General features: G+C 40.5%; 2 protein-coding genes across 3 annotated transcripts in view; both read right to left on the bottom strand.

Annotated features, from left to right (window-relative positions):
- Mipp2 (Multiple inositol polyphosphate phosphatase 2) overlaps positions 1 to 13802 on the bottom strand; it is a 28578-nt gene extending 14776 nt beyond the window's left edge. Inside the window, exons 1-3 of the mRNA XM_067782813.1 lie at positions 13438 to 13802; positions 12943 to 13370; positions 683 to 1044 (exon numbers count right to left, since the gene is read on the bottom strand). Of these exons, the coding sequence (XP_067638914.1) occupies positions 683 to 1044; positions 12943 to 13370; positions 13438 to 13660 (1013 nt within the window). The 5' untranslated portion in view covers positions 13661 to 13802. The remainder of the gene's footprint in view (positions 1 to 682; positions 1045 to 12942; positions 13371 to 13437) is intronic.
- On the bottom strand, positions 1813 to 6811 carry raptor (regulatory associated protein of MTOR complex 1). 2 transcript variants are annotated; one of them, XM_067782812.1, is made up of 3 exons: positions 6488 to 6811; positions 4387 to 6416; positions 1813 to 4244 (listed from the first exon to the last, which is right to left on the bottom strand). In XM_067782812.1, the coding sequence occupies exons 2-3, from the start codon at positions 6248 to 6250 to the stop codon at positions 1813 to 1815; spliced, it is 4296 nt and encodes a 1431-aa protein (XP_067638913.1). In that variant the 5' UTR covers positions 6251 to 6416; positions 6488 to 6811. The 2 variants fall into 2 exon arrangements, with proteins under 2 accessions (XP_067638913.1, XP_067638912.1); XM_067782811.1 differs by having other exon boundaries at positions 4387 to 6811.
- Positions 13803 to 15064: the final 1262 nt, after the last annotated feature.

Here is a 15064-nt window from a genome sequence, read left to right as displayed (position 1 = left end):
CTACAAGGAAATTATACATAACTACTTTAAATCGAGTTAATGAGTGCGATTGTATATAACTACTTCCTACTATCTGTCTACACTCTCTGTCTTTTTTGTCTTTTTTTTTTCTTCTCTTTTCCCATTGATTTTTCTACTTAGATATAAGTTCAATTAAATTTAAGTTTAATGCATTTTATTTAATTTTATTTTATTATTTTAATTAATGTTAGTTGATGTACTTTTAAAAGACTGTTGTCTTACATGTACAACCGCTGTTTGTTGTTAAATAAATAATAATATAAATATATATTTGAAAGATTATATATGAAATATACGATATATTAAGAAAATCTCGAAATTTAATTTTCAAAGGATCCCTTTTGCACGCAACCCTCAATTTCGAATTAAAATTTTTACAAATTATTTCCAAATAGCATAACGATGTTTTAAAACTTCATTTGAGTATGAATTTTGAGTTTTGTGACTTAAATTATATATATCCTGGATTTCGAAACCAAATTTTTAAAACTAAAACTAATTTAAAATTTTCGAACGCCAAATCGATTTCGAATTTAAATTTATACTTAAATACTTAAATGGAAAATTGTTGCGACTTTTTGTATTCAAAATTATTTTTTAAAACCTTAATATTTTCTGCTTTAAATTCGAAATTTTGAAACAATTTTTAATCTCAACTCACTCAATATATTCGAACATATTTTCAATAGCTGCACAAGCCATACGATGGGTGAGTTCGTAACCATAGCCGTCATTCCAATAATATTCGAGATCTTCGAAAAATTCTAAAGCTTTTATTGTGTCCTGATTGAAGAGGCTACACCACACCGATGGATCACGCCGCCGATTCCAAGCTGTCTCGAAACCGCAAATTGTGTAGATGAGCTGCGCCTCTTCTGCCGTAATATTTTGAATTTGTGTGCGACGACGTATGTAGTTAATAGCATCAATCATTTCGGGTTCTTTTAGAAACCGTTCAGCATTGTCAAATGTCATTGGATTTTTATCAACATCAACCTGCCAGCGATCGCAAAGTTTATAAAACTGCAATTAAAATAAATAAAAAATTCGCTTAGACATGTGAAAAATTGGGAGTATTTTTTGCTGAGCCAGAAAATAACCATATATGTAATGAATACAAAAGTATAACCATTTAAGTATGTTTGTTTAATGGTGTGTTCAGTTTATACTTATATTTAAGAATTCATGAGCTTAACACCGGCTTATAATAATTGAATTTCAATTATTATGTTTTCTAAGAGAAACTGAAAAGAAAGAAACATTTACTGGTATATTGCGATGGAACTATTTCGAAAACCGCCAACGTAATCATCATCAGGCAATTTTGTAATGTTATCAAAGGTTTCGCAATATGCCAGTAAATGTTTCTTTCTTTTCAGTTTCTCTTAGAAAACACAATAATTGAAATTCAATTATTATAAGCCGGTGTTTTTTTATTTTTCATTTTTATTTATTTAGTCTTGTAGACTTAATTTCTTAAATATAACCATTTAAATAGCAATATATCGGTACTCTGATATTTGTGAGTGTACCTAGCCTGTAGTAGCAATATAGGAAGGAGTATTACATTTATGAAATAACAGATATATCCGAATTAGCTTGGGAGAATGTAACCGTGCTGATAGTTTAACAGCATGTTTCCACTTCCATTCTAATATTGAATAATGTAGTTCGGATTAAATTTTTTTTCAACATGCAAATTGTACATTTATGTTTGCATATATTTCAACTGAAATTGTATTTATTCCAGATCAGTAAGTCTAAAATTTGTTTATATTCAAAATTTGTTTATTATATACCTGCGGTGGGTTCATATACGACGACCGTATTATCGACACAACCCACAGCTAATGCCGCTTTGTAGGAGTGAAACGATAAACAAGTTGGATAACCGATTTTTGTGCCCATGAATCCTTCATTACCGCGTAACGTATTCAATGCACGTCCATCTTCCTGATACAAGGCAATACCTTGCGCACTACCACACGCCACCAAATCAGCCGATGGATGACTAGCAATTACGGCTACATCCGAGCCCGCCTCCCATGTAGCAACAGAAGTAGCTTGTCGCAAATCGAAGATACGGATACGACCCTGTGCACAGCCAGTGACCAATAAAGGTTGGCTCTCCTTTAGACAAGCGGATAGTATTGCACCAATATGTTCACGAAATACGCATATTCGCGCCTCTTGTGGTGGTAGACGTTTATCAAATATACGTACGCTGCCATCAGCACAGCCTGCCACAACAATGCTGCTACTGAGATTTGATGAGAATGGCGACAGTACCCGCACACTTGTCTCAGTACCAATTGGTATATCACAATGCTTCAACTCGCGTTCCACGTCCCAAATGCGTATGAAACGTGAAGTGGCACCACCCACCACCAAATGTTGTCGACATTGTTGCCAAGCTGTAACTATGCCGGTACGTTGTAGGTCCCGACGATGTTTTAGCGATGATATGCCAGAGCCAGTACTGGAACTGCTGCTGTAGGAAGTTGTATTATAAGCGACATTCATTCCTGGAAGGCCGTCAAATGCGGTGATAATACGCGATTCTGGTTGACCGTCAGTGCCTGGTTGCCAAACGCGTATAACACCATCTTCATGTCCCGCCAATATTAAGCCAATATCATGTGCATTGAGAAATTCAATGGCACTAACGCGTGCGTTTAAACTTTGTTGTTGTTGTTGTTGGTATTGTTGCTGATGATATTGCATATGTGAAGACGGTGACGATGATGAGTCACCACTACCCGCGTCACTAACGCCGCTACACGCTTGTGGCACATAAGAACGTACCGAATTCCATATCCAATCATAGACTAGCACTTTTTCTTTATAAGCAACAGCAAGTTGTGGCTCATATGGCAGCAATTTGACAATGCCAGGCGTATGTTGTGTCTTTAGCAAACATGTCTGTGTATCGATACGCCCCCCACGTGCATGCTGTTCCTTCGCTTGACGGCGTAGCAACTCGTTACGTTGGAAACGGAAATGACGCGAGCGTAGCTCAGGTGAATTTTGATCTGGCAGAAAAACCTGTAGACTCTCCGTACCCTCAATAGAGGCATAACGATTCTTTCCTGGACGCATGAAATACGAATTAGCCCATGAAATGAACTCAGTTTGTAGTATTGGCTTAAGCACTGTGGATTTTGGTTCGTAATTTTCGCTCATACTGCTGCGTGCCGAATGCGAACCACCCTCACCACCACCTCCACCACTATAACCAACAGCACTCATATTCAAACCAGCTCCTGCATTCATTACAATACCAACACGATTGCCATTTATTGGTCCACAGCTGTCTGTCTCATCACCCATCGAAGTGGTGCGTAACTTACGCTGCAGTATCGCTTGATGGTCACTGTTATTTATCACATTGTTGCCTAAAAGTTTGTTATTTCGCAGCTTGGCAGCCCAGTTGCTGGCGTTTTGATTGCCTACTTGTACGCCGCATGCACCAACAGGTGGTGATTCGCCACTTAAGAAATTTCCCCGCGTTGAGGGACTCGGTGGCAAACTAACGCTCGAATTGCACTTATCACTGGTTGCCTCTTTTGCAGTAATTAAATCAACAGATTTGTCACGTACATATGCAATGATCTTTTGTGCTATTGCAGCCACTTCGGGAAATGGATCATGACTCAGATTGTAAATGCCTTGCCACAAGCGCAAAAATATTGAATGGAATGGTATGGCGTTGGATACCATATTTGATATTGAGCTTGAGCTAGCGCCACGCCTCATAGAAACATGGCGTTCGAGACTGTGTGTAGAATGATGTAAGACAGAAACAGGCGCTGGTGTACCAGCCACACCATGACTCACATTTGCGCTGCGTTCACTGCCACTCACTAATGTGGCGGTTAGAGTTAATGCGGGATTTGAGCTGTTCATTTGCTCTTGCATATAGACCGCGACAAATTGGGATTCAAATAATAATATCATCCATTGAAGCGCAGCAGCCAACTCTAGACGTACTAACGGTGACATATCTTCTCCTACAGTATCCAATAGAGTTATGGCAATTATACGATCTATATTATTTGCATGTTCCTCGCGATCTGTAACGGAACTGATGAAAGTGCCTAATGCAAAAACAGCCGCAGCACGGACCTCTGGTATGGGATCCTTTAACAGAGGATAGAGTTTTTCGTGTGCCAAATCGCGCGCCCCAGACCAGCGTGCCTTTTCAAAGTTCTGCCAAAGCATGCCTAGAAGTAAAGGGAGAATAAATGTGAAAATCAATTATTTTTTATTTAAAAAGCTTTTGCTGGTCCTATATTTTTAAATTCTTCAAGTCTGCCAAGACCACCAAAAGCTCATAAGTTATACAAAATATTTTATTATACTTGCCTAAACATATAGCCAGCCATTGTCGCAATAACCAGCTTTCGTCATTTAGCTGCTCCAAACAAATTGAAACTAATGAGCCTTGCAAAGCGCTTGTTTTACCCAATAGGAAGTCATTCACAATACAAGCCAACACAAACGCCGAAAGTGTGCGATGCTCCTTTGAAACGCTCATGTCTTGTAGCACAGATAAAAAGTACTTATGCTCTTTCACTAAGTCTACTTGACAATTCGGATCTACTGCCAAAATTTTGGCCCATATAAAAACGAGTACTGGACGCAACTCTTTCGCTGAGCTTTGTAGCAATTTAAGTACATAAGGAAATATGCCCACACCGAGTGCCAAGTTTACAGCCCATGGACCAAGATCTAGAAAACGTGCTAATAGCTCTAAGGCGCGCAGCCGATGAACCTGCGAGAGCAGTACTTGTAATACGATGGGTAACTGCTCGGGTGGTGAACGCGATTCAGATTCACGATCTAACCAAACCTGGAAAGCTGTAAGCTGTTGTTCGAAAAATGGTAGCTGTCGATAAGGTGCGCCCTTCTCCAATATATCAGGCAGTTGTTGCAAGGCAAAATCAACAACTAAATCCCAAGCAGACCACATGTGATGACGGAAGCAAGGTGGCAATGCTGGATGAGAGACAGGTATACAATCATGTGAACGTAATATGCGTTCGGCAAGTAAAAAATTGCGAAAAAGACTGGCGACCAGTAAATCTTGACGAAACAAACGTTGAAATAGATCACGTGGTAATGTATTCCAGGCGATGGTGTCAGTGATTGCGGTAAAAATCCAATTCAATTCTCCCATCATTGTGCGACGATCGTTCACTTTACCAGGTATTTTATCGACTTGCTCACTTTGTATGTGTGGAACTAGTTCAAATTTTTCTTGCATTGTATACCATTTAAGTGCTATGTTAATGGGTGTGGTTAAGCAGGAGGTAAACAAATCTGCAGGCAGATTAGCATTCATGGGCAGTATTTCGTTCACTGAACATGCAGCCAAATGTATGCAATTTTTATAGCTCACCAATGGTGGTAACGCAGGCGCCGGCTGCCCAGGTCCCCCACGTAGTCCCGACTTTTCCAAATCACGTTCATGTTGCTCTGCAAATTGCTGAAAGGAATTTATTATGATGCCAGCACTTGAACAATCGTACACATATATCGATGGTGCGCCCATCCAGCTTTGCAACTCAAATATACTCAACGGTATATACTGCGTAAATGTTTTATTGAAAACCCAAATTTCACCATTGGCTGTTGGCTTTGGTACACCATGACCATTATAGTGAAATAAAATACGTTCACCTTTTGCATTGCGACGTAATGAAGTGCATAATTTCTTAACATCTTCGGCTGTGGGATCATGACATTTCTTGTAACGTGCGCGTGGCTGCCAACGTTCATATTGCATTTGTAGATTATTGCCAATCAATTCCATGGCTTTTGGTGCGGATACGGATGATGGATCAACCCAGCATTCTAACCGGGCGCATGGTTGTATTTTAACCACATCCGGTGGATCAACGCCTATATTAAGGCACAAAACCAACACTACACTTGCCGTTTTCATGCGCTCTCTTATACGCCAGGCGACAGGTTTGCACTTGATTCCCTCAATCTTCTCTTGGTGTCGTTTAGCTTGAAAGCATAGTGGACAATGCTTGTCGGGTACAATGATACCAAAAGAACCATTTGTAAGCTGCTGTAGCAAGGATAGCATTTGTTGACTATCAGACATTGATGTCTTGCGACTACTTGTTCCTCCTCCGGTGGTACATATAGCAACGCTGTTGCTGCCTCCGCCAATTACAAAGGAGGCACCTAAACGCGCAAAATTTCGTGCACTATCCATTATGTTTGTAAAGCGCAAATGTGAAACTGTACACTCATCGGCACTGGCTCAGTGTGTATTATTAAAGTTATCAATGACCTGCAAAAGGGTCGTTCTTTTAATGGTCGTGGCCGATTTTAGGTCAACACTTTGATGTTTTATGTTCAATTATATAAAAAATCCGGCACTGAAATTTATTTTAATTAGTATCTTTCTCCGGCTTCGTCAATTTATTCAGTAGAGTAGACCTTTCCATACCTCATAAACCTTTTTTCGTTTGTTTCGCATACAGACCAGCGCTGGTGCTCCGTAACAGCTTAGCAAATAACCAATTTTTTTCGGTTTGTGTTCGATGGTTAATAAATCATAAGCAAAACTTCTTTCAGTTTTGCGTTGTTACATTTCACTTTATGCGCATTTCGTATGCATTTGATGTCATAAACGCATTACTTCTATTTAATTATATTACTTTTTTATTTTTATAATTGCAAACCACGTTAAACGGAAAAAATACGCAGAATTCTTTTACCTTCACGAACTTGACATTTGTCTGCTCCTTTATTGTCTATTTTGCCTTTTTGGCATTTGGCGTCATTATGCTTTCGCCATTTCGAACAGGATTGCCATAACTCAGACACATTTTGAATTCATACAAGTGGCGATTCACCATTTAAATTGCTCTTCGCTCAATATATTGAGCCACTATAATGGTTTTCAAAAATTTTTACAGACGAATGGTGTATTGCATTTTTTACATATTTTAAAATGTTAGCTTAACTGGCTGCTCATATTTTCTAAATTAACTAAATTTTAATAATGAATTTTAATAGTCTGATTTTTTTGTAAACTAATTTGAACAACTTTTTTCGAGTTCTACTGTATAATTTAAAAATTATTCTTTTAAGTCTTTTACAGTTATTTTTCAAGTTTTTTATATTAATTGTAAAGATGTAGTTATTTTAAATTTGTTTCCTTTCTGCTCAGCTTTATTTTCATACGTAAATATCATCGATTTTGAGGCTGGTGTAAACACATACACACAAACGTATGAACCAATCATCCATAGTGGAATAGCCTGGGCCCGTATTGTATTCACTATCCAACTGTCAAACTTTTCCTAAAAATTATAATATTATGGTTCTAATGAGTACTCTTTGTCACTAGTTCAAGTATGCCATTAACCCGATCCACCATTTAGAAGCTGTTGTGATTGAAATGAGTTTCGATCACTGGTAAGCCGTCAATTGTCTTGCTCTAAATTCTTTTTTCTTCAGTCATTCGGCTATCTGAAAAATTTTCACCAAGGTGCGCCCCCAAAAAAATGTTGTTTTTTGCATTTTCATGAGTAAAATATGTCAATTTTTCCACATAAACTATTAGGTGAATATCGATGGAACAAGCATACCAAAATTGTAGAACTATACCTTCTTTATGTAAAAACTTCACTAAAACAATGGTTTTCTAAATATAGTTATAAAAGTTATAACTCACTGTTGTTGTTTTGCCCTAAAAATCAGACCAATAATGTCAGACGAATGTTACAGTTATGGATTGTTATTTAGAATATGTATATGAAATCGGATCGTTTCGGATCAGCATCTTCTGGTTTTAGGCCGAATGCCGCGAGGCTAGTGTATCCCCTGTTGTTGTTTTTGTTGTATTAACGATAAAGTGTATATTCCCTGACATATTTTAGTAAGTAATAACTTAATAAGATTAGTAAAACACCATGAATTCAACTGTCAAGCATTTTTGGGGGATCTTCAGACAAATTTGTATAATATATTAGAAGGGAATGATTTACTTCCGACACTCGACGACAAATCAATCAAAAGAGCAGATGGAAATAACAATGGATGTTTAGGGATGGAAACACATGTAAAAGTAATACGATCACTTCCATGGGTGCCTGTGAAAGTTTTCATCGAACCCGGAACGCATTTAAGTGCCGCACAAGGCAAAAACTCGCTGTGGCTCTCTGTATCCCCTTTTGCATTGACGTTATGTGGCACCGACATGCTAAAAAACAGTTTCTGTAATGAATTTCGTAGCAAGGAATTTATTTTCCTACTAAAATTGTTTCAAAGCGGGTAAAAGTTCGCCCTCTATTGACCGTTGAAAATACATCCCTACCGTTTAAGATAGCATAATTTTCTGTCTTTTTTGTTTACTTCACCTTGTGATTCCACCATGCCAATCACCTAGTAAAACCATGGTTCAACTATATGGCCTTTGTTCAGATTGTCAAAATCTGCGAGTTGGTGTTAGACGAATGGAATGGAGAGAACACATAAAACTTTACAAATGTTGTGTTGTGGGGTCCTTGTGGGAAGGTTAGGTTAGGTTGAACTGGCCGATCCATGCATAGTACAGGTTTACAAGTATGATATGTATGAGAAGGAAGCAATTCCTTTCCTTTTCTAACACATTGCAGTTTGACACTTCGGTCGGTGTCAAACTATTGTGGAACTCAGTGGAACCTGCGTGTAACATGCATTTGACACTGAACTAAGTGTCAAAATTACCGGGGTTGCAGTCGTTGGAAGCGACGCAGGGAAACAAAAAAGGAGCGGAATATCATATATGGGTTGCTGTGATGGTACATTTTTTGAACGATTTTAGTATGAAAATGTAGTGCACCTATATGGGTCTTACAGACAATTATACAAAAGTCTTGAATTGGGATATCTGAGGACGCGTAGTTATTCCAGTATTAAGAATACAAACACGGGTGCTAAGTTTTTCTACCCGTTCAAAAGTTCTCCGCGAAAAACAGTTTGAAACCGAGGTTGACTGCAATAACCCGTCGAAAAATGTAGAAAGAGAAATGAAAAGACGCGTTTTGTCCTGTTATCAATAGTCCAAAGGCGAGAAAATATTCGAATTATTGGAAGTGAGGCAAAAATGCGTCTATTAATACCTCCCCCGACGGTTTTGGTCGTGTTTTAGCAATAGTCCCCGGTAATAAAGTATCATAATTTGTGAATTAAAATTGTCCAAAACATATGGATTTTAAAGAGGGATGTAATTAAGTGCTCGTTTGAAAGTAAATAAGGGAATTTCTTTGTAATTTTACGATAAAAATTTTACGCAGTTTTCCTTAGCAGCTACTACACTTTTCTTGGACCTAAGAAGTACAACAGTGCCAATTAGCATCCACAAAAAAAACGAACAGGAACAAGCATTGACCTTATATATAATGAATGAGTCCGTAGTGTTACCAGAAGTTTATTTTAACGACCAAACTGAAACACCCTATCAAAAACCGTGACCTATGTTACAAAATAACTTTGTCCTCTTGGCAAATACTAGAAGCTTCCTAGGACTTAAGCCACTTGCTGCTTCTAGATCTGACAGCTGTATCACTCCTAATAGCTGGAGTCTTAACGTGACAAGAGCAGGGCCGAGCACAAAAATGCTCGATCGTTTCTCCTCCAGCCCGCACTTCCTACATCTGCTATCACTAACCAAGCCTAATTTAAAGGAATGTGACGCCAGAAGGCAGTGTCCAGTCAGAATACCCGTCATGAGTCTACAGTCCTCTCTTTTTAAAGATAGAAGCAACTTTGATGGTCTAAGGTTGTAAGGGTTGAACCCACACCTTTCCTGCTTGGTCGATCATGTGCACTTCTCGCCTTCGCTTAATCTCGCCCAGTCTAATTGGGACGTCCACGGAGCAAGCTTCAAGGGATGCGCCCTTTTTAGCTAGTTCATCCGCGTTTTTATTCCCATCTATTCCCATATGCCCTGGGACCCAATATAGATGTATGCTTCTCCCTGTCCCGATTCTCTCCAGAGACTGCTTACACTCTAACACGCATTTAGATGCTGTGCTATGCGAGTTATTGCCTTAATTGCTGCTTGACTGTCAATATAAAAGTTAACACGGTTGCAGCTTAAGCTATTCTCTTCCAGGGTTTCTACTGCTTTGGTTACGGCTACTATTTGTTGTTGTTGTTTTTGTTGTAGCAATGCTTCGCCCTACCTAACAGCCGCGACCGATCACAAATTTTCATCAATCCGGCAGCTTGTAGGATCTGTTTATTTCCGGATCAGCACAGTATACCGCAGACCCTACTCCTTCAACTACTTTGGAATCATCTGTGAACACATGTAGCGCCTCGTCCGTCATTTGAGCACCTTTCCGCCTACCTGCCACCACTATTGTGGCCTTAAGATTGCCCTCGAAGCGCAAATAGGGAATCAGGTGTTGTGGGAAAATAAATAAATAAACAAATAAATAACTTGGGAAAATTTTAAACAACATGACATCAGGACGGACAAGGCAATGCCCCCCAGCGGGTTAGGGGGTCAGAGTATACCCGCGGTAGGTATGCGCCTGTCTTAAGAGGCGACTAAAATACCAGATTCAAGGGGTTGTGTAGCGCAACCCTTTCAGATTGCCAGCGCAATATATAGCTTCTCCAAACCCAATTGTCAACCTCACCTATACGTGGCGAATGCTGTTTCATTAACAGCTTAGGCTCTGGCTACCCCGAACTCCTCATGGATCTAGCGGGTGGGCGGGCAGTATGGCCAAGAAGGTCGCATGTGGTCATAACAAATCGTTCCCGAGATGGTCAGGCTTGGTACCGGAACGTACCGGAACTGCTTCCGGCAAAAGACCATCAACATCGATAATACTCCCCAAGGTCTTCGTGGAGTGTCCTTATCGCTACAACAACAACAGGATGGACAAGGCGACAGCTGTTGCACCACACCTGAAAACACAGCCGAGTGAAGCAAAAAAGCACAAGCAGATCCTCAGTGATATCCACAAATAGGCGTTGGACTTCTATACCAGGAATTGGCCAGCGAATCAGTAGTTAAAGAAAAAATCCCGGAACTCGCAGAAGAGGAACGCACTCTCCTTACGGAAACGCGCGTGACTCTAGCTCAACTTCGACCTGGGTACTGTAGCAGTTTAATCCTTACCTATTCAGAATCGACCCCGACGTAAAAATCTAAATTAGATGGGGTTTCCTGAAATACGCTACGGACTGTCTTACACCCCAAAATCCTGGGTGTGACGTTCTATCAGGATCTACATTTTGGTGAGCATGCAGCCACAATTGTACTGAAAATCCAGAGCCGCAACAAAGTCCTCAAATCTCTTACTGGCAGTACTTGGGGAAAAGATAAAGAAACGCTCATTACCACTTACAAAGCAACACAACAACCACTTACAAAGCAATTGGCCAGCCGATTGCATGCTACTCGTTCCCGATATGGGCGCCAAGCCTAAAGACTACTCATCTGGGGGGATTCAAGGGGTTGTGTAGCGCAATATATAGCTTCTCCAACCCAATTGTCAACCTCACCTTCGAGCGGCGAATCCCGTTTCACTAACAGACGAGGCTCTAGCGACCCCAAGCTCCTCATGGAACTTGGGGGTGGGGAGGGAGGGATGGCCTGAAGGTTCAATGTGGCCATATAAATCGTTCCCGAGATGGTCGGGCCAGCACCTTAATGGTGCTGTGTTACCGGAGCGTATCGGATCTGTATCCGACAAAGGACCATCACATCGATAACACTCCCCAAAGCCTTCGGGGAGTAACCTAATCGCTACAACAACAACAACTACTCATCTGGGCATCCCAACAGACATCTGATTGATAAGCCAACACCGCCCCGGGGGTAAAGAGTAATATCCGTAATCATTATGAGGAAATACGGCACCAGAGAACACAGCCGTATGAAGCTAAAAATCCACAACAGGCGCCGGTTTATGCCAGGAATTGTCCAGTGAATCCTGTACTAAAAGAACAATACCCAATACTAGCAGAGGAGGAACGCGCTCTCGGGATTCAAGGGGTTGTGTAGCGCAATATATAGCTTCTCCAACCCAATTGTCAACCTCACCTTCGAGCGGCGAATCCCGTTTCACTAACAGACGAGGCTCTGGCGACCCCAAGCTCCTCATGGAACTTGGGGGTGGGGAGGGAGGGATGGCCTGAAGGTTTAATGTGGCCATATAAATCGTTCCCGAGATGGTCGGGCTAACACCTTAATGGTGCTGTGTTACCGGAGCGTATCGGATCTGTATCCGACAAAGGACCATCACATCGATAACACTCCCCAAAGCCTTCGGGGAGTAACCTAATCGCTACAACAACAACAACAACAACAACAGGAACGCGCTCTCCCTAGGGAAACGCGCGTCACTCTAACTCAGCTTCGATCTGGGTACTGTAGCAGGTGAAACTCTTACCTATCCAGAATCCACCCCGACATACAAAACATATCCCCTTCTTGTAAAGTGTCCCCACATGACACCAACCATCTCTTTAACTGTATTTTGGAACTAACGCCTCTAACACCCCTCTCATTATGGTCCACCCCTGTTGAAACAGCAGGTTTCCTTGAACTCCCGTTAGAGGACATTGATGACAATTTTGTGATCGGTCGCGCCTATTGTATGGGGCGAAGCCTTGAAAGCGGTGTCCGTTGGGTGCATAGCAGGGTTGACAAGATAGCGCCAGTTGAGCAGACTCTTCTGTTTTTCGTTTATAAGTGCAGTCTTCGAATATGGTTACGACTAGCCTGCTTAAACTCTCTTCTTTCCAGAGGAGTTCCACTTCTCGTTCTCGGTTTCATACTTTCACCGAAGAACTGGGTGCTAATCGTATAATGAGGCAACAATTTGTACAATGTTCCTTTCGAGCCCATTGAGGCATTTTCTACTTTAGCTATTATAATTGCTTTTCACTTACCCTTAAAACCGGATCCTTGTGTAATGCTTCCGGATATATCACTTGCCCAATTCGATGTCTTCCAAAAAGTCCAGTTGCAAAACTTTGTGCGCTCAATAAGGTACGTTGGGTTTTTGTATATTTAAAATAATATAAATTAGGATCGTATTGATCGGGTAATAAATAGGGAAAACGCTTCTGCATACGTTCTGCTAATTCAATTAATTCATCTACTCCCTCCGGCGTAAGATATTTCTCTTCTTCGCTACTAACATTAAAATGCCAAAGTCGCAACCGAGTCAATTCGTCCAGGCATAGATTAGTAAGAGGATTCAACAAAATGTTTTCCTTCAGACGAAGAAGCTTCACCTTTGCACCCTCAATATGCTCTTTGCTGGGATTCCGTGTGCCATGACGTATAACTGACCAAATTCGAGTTGGCTGACAACCTTCAAAGAAATTAAAAACATAATTTTTGATTTTCTTTATCAATTAATGGAACTCCTTTCAACTTACCTGGATAAGTAATCGGTTTGTCGTTTAAGTTAGCCACAACCCGATATGGAGTTTTCGTTGATAAATGCGTTTCAATTTCATGGCGTTCAAGATTTGAACATTGCTGCTCCACTAGCAAATTTGCTTGATTCCCACTAGGAGTTGAATCGGAGTTTCCAGCTGCTTGAAACACAAAATACACATTCACAACCAAAACAAACACGTACATCGTACACTTTCGCATTTCTACAATAGTTCACAGAATAATTTGCAGAAATTTGTCAATTAAATAAAACAGGAAATTTGTTAAAATTATAAAAAAAGAGGACAGCAAAAGTTACACAGGAATCAGAAGTTTTAAAAATTAATGTGCAATAAGAAACGTCAAAATTTTTAAAACAAATTCCAGGTTTAAAAGAACTTGATGCATTTGTGTAGGTACAATAGTACAATAGTGTAGAGACCTTAAGACCGCGGCACATAAAATGTTTCATATAGATGTTGTTTAGCACAAGCTTATGCATTCCAGTAACTTCGCCACAATCAACCAAGATGTTGCGTTTATAAATATGAAGAAACTTCAGACTTGACAATTGAAGTTTATTTCGCCTTGCTCATTCACACAAATATCAAGAGAGGTAATTTTCGGTTTTTCGTTAATATCTTTTGAACGAGTTAAAATTTTTATTTTCCGCCTACGCCTCGTTGTCGAGGTCACTTCGAGTCTTTTGCCAACTCTCTCGTTATTTTTGGACGCATATTAGCAATCGGTCCTTGTTGTTGTTGTGGTATTAACGGTGCTTCGCCCCATTCAATGGGCCCAATCACTCACAAATTGTCATCAAAATCCTTTAACGGGAGTCTAAGGAAACTGGCTGTTTCAACAGGGGCGGACTATAGATGGGTGTTAGAGGCGTAGGTTCCACATTACAATTGAAAAGATGATTGGTGCCATGTTGGGACACATCACATGCAGGACACACATTACGTATGTCGGGGCTAATTCTGGACAAGTAAGATTTTAACCTGTTACAGTATCCAGAACGAAGTTGGGCCAGGGTGACTCGTGTTTCCCTTAGATAGATAGATAGTAGATGTTGTGAGGTTAAGCACTGCGACCTATTGGTCTATTGTGCCCTCATTCTCTTTACAACACTTCATCCAAGCCGAGTTCTCTGAGAAAATCCAGAATGGTTCTTGGCTTCAGAGAATGTACGTGGCTATTTTCTAATTTGGATGATCCTAGGATCCTAAGCCTTCGTCTCGCGACTGCATCACATTCCTTCAGGATGTGGTCTACAGACTCATCTTCGGCATCACAGAATCGACAGAGGCTACTAGCCGATATACCCAATTTATGCATATGGTTCTTTAGCCTACAGTGACCTGTGAGTATACCTGTTAAAATCCTAAGGCTGCTTTTTGGGAGAGTTGTACCCTCCTATTAGTGCCTTTGCCTGCCGAAGTCTCGGACTTTCACGCCAGTGTTGTTCTCTGAGGCACGCCTCCTTTTGTCTAAATTCCTCCCTTATTGTATGTGACCCTATTGGGACCATAGGCTCGGGACCTATTGGCTTTCTGGCCGCTGCCAACCTGGTAAGCTCGTCCGCTCGCTCGTTACCATCCACTCCTCTGTGACCAGATACCC

The sequence above is a fragment of the Eurosta solidaginis genome, chromosome 4, assembly GCF_040869045.1.
Source record: "Eurosta solidaginis isolate ZX-2024a chromosome 4, ASM4086904v1, whole genome shotgun sequence".
NCBI classification, from domain to species: domain Eukaryota; kingdom Metazoa; phylum Arthropoda; class Insecta; order Diptera; family Tephritidae; genus Eurosta; species Eurosta solidaginis.
This window is presented reverse-complemented; position numbering and strand designations above follow the sequence as displayed.